Source organism: Coptis chinensis, chromosome 1 (genome assembly GCF_015680905.1).
Source record: "Coptis chinensis isolate HL-2020 chromosome 1, ASM1568090v1, whole genome shotgun sequence".
Lineage (NCBI taxonomy): Eukaryota > Viridiplantae > Streptophyta > Magnoliopsida > Ranunculales > Ranunculaceae > Coptis > Coptis chinensis.
Window position 1 is genome coordinate 48,950,173 of NC_141456.1, and position 12,824 is coordinate 48,962,996.

Genomic DNA, 12,824 nt, shown 5'->3' on the forward strand with positions numbered 1-12,824 from the left:
TACTGTACAACTTCAGATTACACATTTTTCCTGGTAAATTGAAAACACGATGGTCTGGTCCTTTCATTGTGTCAGCTGTGACCCTTTATGGCGCAATCTCTTTGCTTAATCCACAAGATAACAGCAAATTTCAAGTAAATGGACAACGCCTCAAACATTACCATGAATTACGCTCCCTAAATGTTGAATAGACTCTTCTTCAGGATCCGATCTACTTAGACTAGATGTTTCATTTGGCGTACTCAATCTTGTTTCTATATAGGGTACGCCATTTTGGTAGCCAGACCATCTTCTATTTTATGATGTCAAAAGTTCTTTGAAGTGTGTGGTTGCAAGCGCCAGAACCTTAGTCCATGAAAACTCTATTTCAGAACTAAGTATGAATGTCTTCTACAACGCGAGCAAACGTTCCTACCGGTAAACGATGGGTACCAAAAATTTCACCTCCTTCCTTCTCTTCCCTTTTCTACTCTCTGCCTCGTGAATTTTAGCTAATCATTTGGGGTAAGTCTCACCCATCACGAATAGGTAATGGTTGTAGTACTTTTGCTCGTAAACGACGTGCGGGAAGGATGGTGTGGTGTATGCATTGTCAAACACCTTTATGTCCAGGTCTTGATTTCCTATCTGATACTAGCCAGTATAAGGTATACTTTTGTCTGACACCAACTGCACAGGATAAACTTTGACACCGCGTCGTTTCTCCCACGGGTTGGAAATCGTCTTGAGAATTTGACGTTAAAAGACTTGATTCGTCTTGAGGATCTGACGTTAAATGACTCACCTTGTAGATATGTATATATTGTTGCCTTTTAAAAATTCCCCGTGCCTTAAAGTTGTGCACATAAAGATTCGTGTTCGACCTCGAATGTTGCATACTTGGAACACAAATGGGCAATGGATTGCCACTATACCATAATAGGATATTACTAACAGTCAAAAACCGTTACAAAAAATATTTGTAACGCTTTTTATCCGTAACAGTTTGGGTGTGAGTAATCTGTTGCAAATATTTGTAACGGTTTAAAAGTGTTACAAAACATTATTTCTCTAACTGTTATTAAGTGTTTGTAAAAATATTTGTAACAGTTTTTGGCTACGTTCTTTTGTTAATGTTTAACAAGTCTACTAACAGTTTTGCAAAATTTGTAACGATTCAGGGGCGTTGGGAAATAATTTATGTTTGAAAAAAATATTACGTTGTAACAATTTACAACCGTTACAAAGGGAATTGTATTTGTAAAAAAAATAATTCTTGTTTTTCTTCATTGCTTGGGGACTGTTGGACCTGCATAAAAATGCCATATTTCTGCATTGTATACAAGGGAAATATCACAATATGATTACATAACAAATATTCATTTATGGCTTCAGATTCCAACTTACTCAGTAATCCAAATCTATACATTTAGCATTTCACACCGACCAAATAAAGAAAACTTTTAAAATATGCAACAAGACAAAAAATACAATAACAATAGTGCAAATACAAATAACCATCTAAATCACATTTTTAACATCTAAGACTCTTCAGTTCACAGGTAACGAAGAATTTAGATGGCTGCAAAGGCATTCTGCCACGAGCACTGGAAGACCATGCTAGATGACATCTACCTAATTGAGCTTGATTGTTTTGAACAACACCCTAGACAGTCTCATTAGATCACACAAAAACTTGGGATAAATAAACAAAAATATATGTAAACAAAAATCCAAGAGAGTAAAAGGCTTGTGAGTTGAATTAGAAGTAACCTTAAACAAAAAAAGAAACAACGAACGTGCACAAGTCCCTTGTACCATATGTCTAATGAAAAATGATACCAAAGACCAGGTATATGACACAAACAAAAATTCAAACAAGTCCCAAGTCATAAACATTATATTATGGCGGTACTACAGCCACTAAACTAACTAAAGATTGTGAAAAGCAAGCTAAGTGTAAATGCTAACATACGTACAAGATGACATTATATTTACGAGCAACGAATGAAATGAAAGATAAATATAGTATAAATAAGAAAAGTTAGACTTATATTTCTGCGAGGATTATACTTTACCCAAGAAACAAGAGAATGAAAGATTTTGATGTGTTCGCTAATCTTAACCCTTCACCAATTAATTCTTTGAAGTCATCATCTTTCACCTGCAACAACCAACAATAAACTTGATAAGTTAATGTTCATTGAAAAAACTATGTTTATCCATTGGTAGCTATAGCCTAAGGGAACAAAGCATGGTAGGGTTTGTTATTAGCCACTTTATGAACCCCATATTTCACAGAAATGCAAAGAAAGCAAAAATAGGCATACAAATGTAAACCATTATGTCAAAAAGGAAATTAAATATTTGAATGTTATGTTCAATAAGATATATAAAATTCTAAGACTACATTTTGGTTCATTTGAAATTTGACATATATCATACCAAACTATTCAAGACTTTTATCCCTAGTGTACTCAACATTCTAACAAGCCTAAAATTAATAAACCATGTATATAAATATATTAGAGTAACTACTTACCTTCCCCTTGTACACTCGTTCCAAGCAAGTAACTTGCTCGACATATAGGTCCCCCAATTTTATTTAATATATATCAAGGATATAGAGAAAAATGAATAAAATACATACACATCCCTTTCTAAGGATATTATTTCTCTTTACCAGCTTGAACTTCCTTTCTCAGGTTGTTCTTTTAACAATGTAGCTTTCGTTAGCAATGTGTACAGTGCTAACTCAAACCTTTGAAAAATAAAAAAGTTGGCTGGATTAACCATTTCCAGAGAAATTACAGCTGTAGTTAATAAAATTCAAGTAGAACCCATTAATATGTTACCTTTTCTCCTTAGTAGGAACCTGCAATTCATCTGATGTGAGCTGTGCATGCAAATTTTGAGCAGAAAGTCTGGGCAGTACCTATCAGGAGCCCTAGTTAACCATGCCGAATTTAACATTAATAGTTAGTATCTATACAATAATCAAATAACAAACTTGAACTTGTAAAGAATGAAGTGATATTCAAACAGAAATGTCTCAAAAATGGTGGAAAATATGAAATAATTACCAACTGAGTAAAACTTCTGGCTATGCTTTCTTTTCTAAGAGTAAAATATATTGCCTACATCTTATAGGTGGACAATGATGTATCAGATTTGAACTAAACTATTATTAAGAAGGCATTGTTTCTTAAGAACCTTTAGATGCAAAAGTTCCATTAAGCTCTTTAAATAACTATTGAAAGATGGACTTGAAACTGGAGACATTAACATATTATGTGCTAATTGCCTGACCGTTAAACTCGGAGCATGACTAGAGCTGCCATAGGAACTAAAGAGTAGCAATCATGGGGATAACACCTATGGCAGAATTTATTAAAAAAACCTTAAGAAGACGACTTGCAATTATTCAACTCCAGCCATGAACAAATTACTATTCACACTCATTCATTAGCTCCTTCAACTCCATGGCACCACTTTGACAAAGATAACCCCAACAAGCATTTCTGACACGTTCCCTGTGCATACCATAGTCTTGACTTTGCGAATACCTTAATCATAGATTTAAAGTAGGTAAATTTGTATATTAAAACTAGATAAAAACACATGGGACCTTAACAAAGACTATAATAAGCAGGGTCTTACCTAATACGCTAAGAAGTTTGAGGTTTATAATTCCGATAGAATAAAGTCAGTACAAATAGTACACAAATCTTGCAAGATAAGCCCTTAAGTTAAAAAACAAAAAACAAAAGAAAATTCCCATTATGCACAATCAGAGGTATGTAAATACCTGAATATCAAGAAACAATGTAGCAGTAAGAACACAAAATGCATTACTATTATTAAGCTTTGGGTAATGAAAGGTGATGAAATCTTCCTCCCAAGAAGGATATATAATTAGGCTTGTGATTCTGAGACCCAAGGGTTGCAATCACTTGTATATATGAAATTGGTCAGCATAATAAATATGACAACACAAATAGATTAGGGAAAGAAGTATTTCACAACAAATCCAAACACAATTAAAAGAAAAAATATAAAAATGAGAAGGGAACGACACCTGCACTCATTCTTCAGAACAAGATGATGAGGGTGACGACATTGTGGTTTCTAATTTCTCTAGACCAACACACATACTTTAATTAGCCGAATCAATATCAATTCAATACATAGATAACATTTGCTTTCTCTAAAAAAATCAAATCCTATTAACATAAATTTTTTGGCTTTCCCTTTCTTGAAAATGTAGGGCGGATTTTTGAACTTTTCACTCAACAAGGGTAGGACAGAGTCTGCTAACCAAGAAAATAGAATAACAACGGCCATTTCTTATAATATGATAGCTAAGCCCACTCATTTAAAAGCCAAGGCCATTAACCGACATTTAAGCCTGGTTATGGCTGTTGTTTTTAAAGTAAATTAGTGTAGTGTATATAATAAACATATAATCATATCTGTAAGTGGATTACATATACACCTGAAACAGAACCCACCCCCTTCTAACACACAAACCTACAACAGACCCACCTTTTTAAAATGTCAGATACCCCCCCTCTTTTCAACACACTCATACATGAAGTAAGTTCGATCTCCACCCTTTTAACATGCACCTGGAAATCAGGAGCACCCCCCATCCTCCCCTCCCCCCAATGAAAATTGAAAGACTAATATTGGATCTATTGAATTGGATTCCTAACCAAACATAACAGTATAGGAGTGATAAACCAACTCATCCAACCCCTCAACTTCATTTTTCCTGAAACATTACAACAACTCAGTTTTGACAAACCCATCCATAAACCAAGGCACATGCTTCTCCTACAATTACTCAAACAATTGCAGAGCTACATCAAGAATATTTTGCATATAAAAGTCAACAAGTGCAAACAATAACACCCAGTACAAAATGAGCATTGAAAATGAAGAGATCTCTAAAAATGAAGCATTTAGAGTACAAAACACACAAGCATTCAACAACTGCGACCACTAACAGCCAGTACAAATTGCAAATGTGGTTTCCTACACTTGAATTTAATGGGGGCAGAGAGGACAAAAGGCAATAACAAGTACTTTACACATCCATAACAGTTATATTCACTATATTACACGCATTTACAATATATTCAGTAATAAAATATGATAAATTGCATAGAAAAATTCATATGAATCTTAAAAAGTATACCTTCTAGCAAGAAACAAAGCCCTCGAGGCCTCGAAGCTGTTAGTAACTGGAATAGGATATAGGAGTGGAAGAGAGATGAATGATAATAAATAGAACAAAACAAGATCAGTAAAAAAACCAAAAATTTGAAACAACTAGAAATGAAATAATACCCAGGTCTCATAACTAAGATCGAAATCAATTCCTTCAAGACGGTAAATCAAGAAAGAGATAGACTAATGGCCTGGAACCTAGATTCGTTCGCAAATTTTTTGTTGAAAACCCACGCCTTTTTTAATTTATGCTCGAAATTTGAAGTGAAAAAATTGATTATCCAGTGACCTCGCCTAAATTCATTATAACTTTTTCTAAAACAATGAAACCCCCTCAAGCAATTTTTCAGACAACAAGTTTTGTTCTTTTGGACCTAGAAAATGAAGTGAGAATAGTTACCTAGCGGCAGTGGCAGCTGCTACTACTTTGGAGAAACAATCAGGGGAAGATAGAGAGAAGAAGAAATTGATCGAGACACACACCTGATTTGCAATTCTAAAACCCTCTTGGGAGGAGATGAGAAACAATAGAGAGGGTTTGTTTATTTTGTTTTCTTTCTTTTTTTTATTAAGTTTTTATGTTTGGAGAGAGCGTGATATGTTTTCGTTTCCCTCTTTCCCAAAATTTCGTATTACCAACGGTTTCTAATTATAACTTACGGTTTAAAAATCGTCATAAATTATTTCATGGAATTCTCGGAATTAACGTAACACTTAAGAAAGTACTTAACGCCACAAAAACGTTACTAACCCTGCAACGCTACAAAAACATTACTAACTGAATTTTTTGTGCGTTACAAATTTCCTGTTTTGGTGTAGTGTGCACCAGACCAACCCCTAGAATTGGTTACTTTGAGTTCCCTTTGGGGCGGTTTGAGGATAGCCGTATGTAATAAGGGCAATATTATTAGACCGTAGCGCGCACGGTCCAGGATGGTACCGTCCTGCCCCTAATCCCATAATACATAGAGGTAAAGCCACAGTCTGGTTGGATTGGGTTCGCTCTAGAGCCGACATGACAGTTGCTTATGAATTTGGATGGTGACTTTTCTGGACATCTAGTGTTTTTCACATTAATCTCCCTTGTTTATAAATAAAAACTCTGTTTATAAATAAAACAACCCTCCTTTTTAAAAACTATTGCGACCTTTGAATGACTCATATAATTGGATGGCATTTTTTGTGCCGATCATTTTGATATCTCATTCATCCAATTCGGAGTCCGAACGAGTTGTGGGTGAGCGTTTAGATTTTTTAGGCTTAAATTAGGCTTTAGGCTTGATTTAGGCTTGGGAAATTTTTTGGGCCCAACCAAATCTCGTATTCTCAGTCCATTTAAACCTGAGACAACCCACCACATGCGTCACCCTTATAACCTTCGTCTTCCCCAAAATCCGGATCTTATTCCCTATCGATTTAGTCTCGCACGAGACAGGTCCACGTTATACCTAGGTCTCGCGCGCGACCACCACAACTCCAAATCTAATTCCCTTCCGTCAGAAACTCCAAATTCTCCTCCTCATCTCAAATCAATATCCATCCTCTTCATATGATCACCAATGGCCGGAAACACGGATTTCGGTGGAGAAAATTTTTGGAGCTCTATTTAAGAATGGGATGTTTGCTCCATTCTTCGATACGGAAATACACTTTAGAGGATGGGAATATTTTTTATATGCCAATGGTGGGCTTTATTTAACAGATTTGGTGTTGAAATTTTACAACAATTGGAGCTTTAATGGCGACCATTTTGGATCACCATCGATGGTGTGCGCCGCGAAGTCACACCCGCTTTGATCTCGAATGTAACAGGCATACCTGTGGTCGACCACGTGCTGACTCAGTAGCAGTCCATGTACCCACGGACTTACGACTTAATGCTTGACACGCTAATCGAGGGTGAGTACAATATGGATGGAAAATGTGTGTATCAGCGCTCGATGCGACGGAACCAGCTGGCCGTGACTCAATGGTTGGGACAGAATGTCATTGGCACCTCACAGCCATCGGACATCAACAAGACATTCCTCCACCTACTTTGGATTCTCCAGGAGCACAAGGGTAACTTCTGCATAGTTACCTTTCTTTTTGATATCATTACGCATGCCACTCTCAAGTCAGCCCCTCTTGCCGTTCTTGTAATGCAAGTTATGATTAATTTGGATTTCTTGTCTGCCACCTTGTTACTCCCTATGCCACTATATGAGAATATGCTTGTTTTCAAGAAATGCATTCTGGCCCCCTGGGAACCCACAACACCAATGGCAGCTGAGCACGTTAACGTAGGTCCATCTCACCCACCCTTCTTTGATAAGACTGCTATGAGTAAGATGAGCCATCCTATGGATGCCTTAGGTTCTATGAACAGTGGCATGAGAGACATGTACACTTGCTAGGTATCGATGAAACATACCTTGGGTGAGTTAAGGACAGATATGACCACTCGCCACAAGTCCCTGACAGACAACATGGGCGAATTTCAGCAGGAAATGTGAGCTTCCATGAATGCATTTCAGGACCAAATAACTACTTGCCAGAACTAGTTCCAGCGAATGCTCATGGCGAACCAAAGATCGGTTTCAAGCTCGGTGATGGATACTCTAGGTGATATCCGGAGCAGTTAGCCTCCATAGGAGCTCGTCTCCGCAGCGTCGCGCAGACTCCCCGGTTCTTCTTCGCGGCCCCCGAGGATTCTATTGCAGCCCCCAGGATTCTCGGTGAGCGGTTTATTTTCTCGTTCTTGTATATTAATTATGCCTGATATTTTATTCACGTGTTTGCATTTTAATTTTCCAACCTAGGATGTCTGCTATTTCCTACATTTTCCAAAATTTCTGCCTTGTCAAATAGTATATTAGTTATCTCCAATATTTTATTATATAGGTAGAAACATATATAATAATATATATACATATATATTTAGATGTCACACTTAATGGCAAATTTTACCGTCATGAAAACGGACAAAAAACGGTCATGAAAACGCACTAAAAACGGTCAGAAAACGGTCATGAAACCACACCCAAAAACGGTCAGAAAACGGCTAATTTTTCTTTTTATAGATAAGTTCAACACATCCTTCACATTCACTCCCTTCATCTTCTTCCCTCTACACTTATTATTCTAAATATCGTTTTTTAGTTCGCTACAAATTTCAAGTTTCATGGATGCACTAGAAAAGTTTGAGCAGCAGCAGATTGAATATGCTACTCAAGTCTTCATGCTCAGTTGTTTTATTATAGTAATGTTGTTAATATGACATATTGTCTTATCCAATATTTAAGTTTGTATTTTATTCCCGTGTCATTAGGATGTGTTTTCACATCTCCTCAGACGCTCTTACATCTTATTGTGATATTATATTTACATCTTCCTTGTCTTTCTACTTACGCTATTTATTTACGCTAAAAAATAAATAAATAAATAAAAATTCACTCCTTGTCACATGCCCCATTCTTCTCATCCACACTGCATCCACTTTTGCGCCATATTTTAGAAGATACACCTGGTCTAACTATCTTGTGACACCTCGATTCGTATTTTCTGCATTTTCAGATTGGTGCCTATTTATAGCAAGGATAGACACCTCTAAAAATTCAACTTCCCCTTTCCACTAAATTTTCTTCACCAATCCATCTTTAATGGCCCTCACTCGAATTTTCATGCCCAAGCAAAATTTTATGGAAAATTTCCAAAATGGTCTTTTTCATCCATTTTTTGACACATAAATTTTATGTCGAGGATGGTACCCTCTACTACATCATAAGCAGGCATTTTATTCCAGAGAATTGGTCTTGCTGTTCTATAAAAACGGTTATTTCCAAAATGGGCAATTCTTTGTCCGTGCAAACTGATACGAGCGTGAATTGACTATGGAAATCATTTCCGAGGTACTTCAAATTCCCATTACGAACCAAGGGGTACACCTTTAGGATTCACCATTCGACAATATCAGACATCTGATGTTTGCAACTATCCTTTACGGCAAATACAACTGGAAAAACTGTATTGTTTATCAGCGATCCTTGCAAAGAAACCAATTATCTGTGATCCAATGGCTAGCTCATAATGTGCTCGGCACATCTAAGACTTCCGAAATAACAAAACCCCTCCTCCATCTACTATGGGTCTTGCAGACTAACTACAATGATTTTTGCATTATTAAATTTTTTTGGAACGTGATCGCACGTGCCAGGAAAAAGGCAGCTCCTTTGCCAACCATTGTGACACTTATCATGATGCGTTGGGGTTTTTCTGAATCTGCTCCTAATACACCTCTCAGAATAGCTAACATTCTCACCATTCACTCAGTTTGTAGGAACGGTTTCTGGAATCCCGACGTTGTAAATAACCATGTCGGTGCAGAAATCGACGAAGCTTGTTCCGCTGACAACATCTTCACTGAAAATGCATTATGCAACATATTTAATCCTATGGAAGGCCTTCGTTTAATTCACCAAGGACTGATGACATTATACAAACATCAGAACATTATCATCACCAGTTTTCTTGAATTTCACGACCTGCGGACAATACAAGAGGAACAAGCACAATTCTTGCACAGCCACAACCAGTCCTTGGAAAATCATACTCTCATAATGGAGAACCACGCCGAGATTTACCAGACACAGAGCAAAATGTTGCAACGGGCTGTTGCACGGATTGATGGCATCGAGAATCTTATAAATGAATTTCTCTCACAAAAGAACCCTCGCCATTACTTGGGCCCATGACACAATTTAAATTTTGCAATTTTATATTCTTTGTCATTTTCTTTTTAGTTTTTAAATATAGTGCAATTTTCATATGATAAATAAATGTAATTTGTTTTAATTAGTCATTTTAATCGTATTTTCATTTTTTTTTTAATCTTTGTCTACAGGTAGTATCTTTTTTCACACGTCTTCTACGATGGCATCTCCAAAGATTATTCCAGAACAATCTTTCCATTCGTTGCTGAATTCTCCTGCATATGGACATCTTTTCAGAGACTTCATCACCCGAGTTGGTCGAAACTCCTTCATACTACACCCTGAGCAGACATACTCTCCAGGTTTGACAACTTATTTTTACAATCATATAAAGGATCTACCTGCTGATGGTTTCATGTTGAATGGATTAGCAATCCTTATTGGTAATAACCGCCACCCTTTTTTGAGCCAGCAGATGCTATGGCTTTGGACCTTCCTCCTTTTCAGCCAGACATCCCCATTCAATACATGATAGAAAACAACTTTAATGACTATTCTTGGAAAAAATTTGCCGCCCGTTATGGCGATGGCCTTGCCCAGGTCATTGAACGTGTAGAAGCTGGCCTATGGCCAGATTGGAAGGAAGCATTCCTTCAAGTTTTGGTGGTTTTCAATATTTACAATCAATATCCCTTAATGAGAACAGCCTAACCTGTAACATACCTCGACAAATCTTTGGTATTTCCTCCCTATCGGTGATGCTGGACCTCTCTCAGAATTCTTTCTCAGGGTCCTTACCTCTAGAAGTAGGTTACTTAAAAAATATTAGGGAACTCGACCTCTCTAGAAATGAGTTAGGTGGTGAAATACCTAATACTCTTGGTAACTATCTAAATATGGAAGAGCTTTACTTGAAGAGCAATTTGTTTGAAGGAACAATTCCTCAGTCCTTTAGCGCTTTAAAAAATCTCTTATCCATGGACCTATCAACTAACAACTTGTCTGGTCAGATTCCAACATATTTGGAAAACTTCAGTTTCTCCAAAGATTGAATTTGTCCTTCAACGAATTTGAAGGTGAGGTACCAATGGAAGGAATTTTTAAAAATACAAGTTCTACTTCAGTGGCTGGAAATTTCAAGCAATGTGGGGGTATTCAAGAATTGAAACTGCCAAAATGCCAAATTAAAGATACTAATAAAAAACGTGGAAATTGCCAAAATGCCAAATTCAAACTAGCAATCGTACTGAGCTTGGCCCTGTTTTTAGTTTTGGCATCATGTTTTCTCATTCTTTATTGGAAAAGAAAGCCAAAACTTAAAGTATCTTCTTCACTATTTATGGAAAAACAACATTTGAAGGTTTCATACAGAGATCTTTTTCAAGCAACTGGTGGTTTTTCTCCAGCTAGTCTTCTAGGTTCAGGTAGTTCTGGGTGCGTATTTAAAGGAATGCTCCAACAGGATGAAATGATTGTTGCAGTTGAGGTTTTCAACCTTCACCACAAAGGTGCTTCAAAAGAGCTTCATGGTGAGTGCGAATCGTTGTGAAACATTCATCATCGAAATCTTGTTAAGATACTAACTTCTTGTTCTAGTATGTATTTTGAAGGTAATGATTTTAAAGCACTAGTTTATGAGTTCATGCCAAACGGAAGTTTAGAGAAGTGGTTGCATCGAGATAGTGAAGGACAAGATGCTCACTCAAGAAAGTTAAACCTACATCAAAGACTAAATATCGCTGTTGATGTTGCTTCCGCACTTAACTATCTTCATCACCAATGCCATGTTCCAGTTATTCACCGTGATTTGAAGCCAAGCAACATTCTTCTTGACAAGGATATGGTAGCTCACGTCAGTGAGTTTGGTTTGGCAAAGCTTATTTCAGGATCAATGGAGAATTCATATAACAATCAGAGCACCTCAATTGGCGTAAATGGAACTATTGGCCATGTTGCTCTAGGTAAAGATTTTTAAACTAGTGCAATATTTCATTTATGGTTCAGTTTATAGAACCTGTTAACTTTAACTTAGTCCTATTATCCTTTAGTCTTTCGGGAAAACTTATGCAGTAACTTTCCTTTCCTTTCAGTTGAATCAAATAATATCTTATTTGTTCTAGTTGTGTATGATTTTGGTGACGATTGGTGGATGTATAAATTGTAGAGTATGGTATGGGTGGTGAGGCATCTATACATGGAGATGTGTACAATTATGGAATTCTTGTATTGGAAATGTTCATAGGAAAGAGACCCACTGATGAAATGTTCAAAGATGGTTTGAACCTTCATAACTACGCTGGCAGGGCTTTGCCAGATCGTGTTCTACAGATTTTGGATCCAATTCCTATCCGAGGAAGATGAAACAGTAGGCCATACTGATGGCAATAAAAATCAAAGTGAGAGAAGAACTAAACTTCTAGAGTGTGTGACTGTTATAATTAGAATCGGAGTTGCATGTTCAGTGGAATCACCAACCAAACGAAAGGGAGATGTCACCGGAGAATTGCATTTTATAAGAGACAGATATCTTGGTACTAGCAATCACGAAGAAGTAAATTCGAAACAACCAGCTGAATGATTCAAAGATGCAATCACGTCTTTTACATTAATAAATACTAAAAATGGTATTGTATTGGATAATGTATTTCCTAAATTGTGCATCTTTAATATTGAAAGATCCTTGAAAGCAAGCCCCAAAGGCCGCCTAGCTTGGTCGAATACTTTTGCCATTAATTGTGAATTGGTAAGATTAGAACTGGCATGGGATGACTTTTTAGTATGTTGATCTACATGACGTAGAGATGATATTGTACCACAAATGCAAGACCAATATATAGTTGAGGGAACCTACTAAATGAAGGTGCTATTTGTGTCGTAACTGCAACTATGCTTCTCTTAGAGGTAGTACATATTAAGGCAATA

General features: G+C 36.8%; 1 protein-coding gene across 1 annotated transcript; it reads left to right on the forward strand.

Annotated features, from left to right (window-relative positions):
* The first annotated feature begins 7,132 nt into the window (after positions 1-7,132).
* Positions 7,133-12,263, forward strand: LOC147524372 (putative LRR receptor-like serine/threonine-protein kinase At3g47570). Its single transcript, XM_086574475.1, has 6 exons — positions 7,133-7,272; positions 10,200-10,345; positions 10,913-10,983; positions 11,263-11,431; positions 11,513-11,863; positions 12,067-12,263. Exons 1-6 carry the CDS (start codon positions 7,133-7,135, stop codon positions 12,261-12,263), a joined length of 1,074 nt encoding a protein of 357 aa, XP_086430601.1.
* Positions 12,264-12,824: the final 561 nt, after the last annotated feature.

Excerpts from the sequence above, each read along its gene's own strand:
- LOC147524372 (XM_086574475.1), top strand. The coding sequence starts at position 7,133 with ATGTGTGTATCAGCGCTCGATGCGACGGAACCAGCTGGCCGTGACTCA. Across the intron at positions 7,273-10,199 it reads GATTCTCCAGGAGCACAAGG|AGACTTCATCACCCGAGTTG; the intron begins GTAACTTCTGCA and ends ACATCTTTTCAG. Across the intron at positions 11,432-11,512 it reads TGCTTCAAAAGAGCTTCATG|GTAATGATTTTAAAGCACTA; the intron begins GTGAGTGCGAAT and ends TGTATTTTGAAG.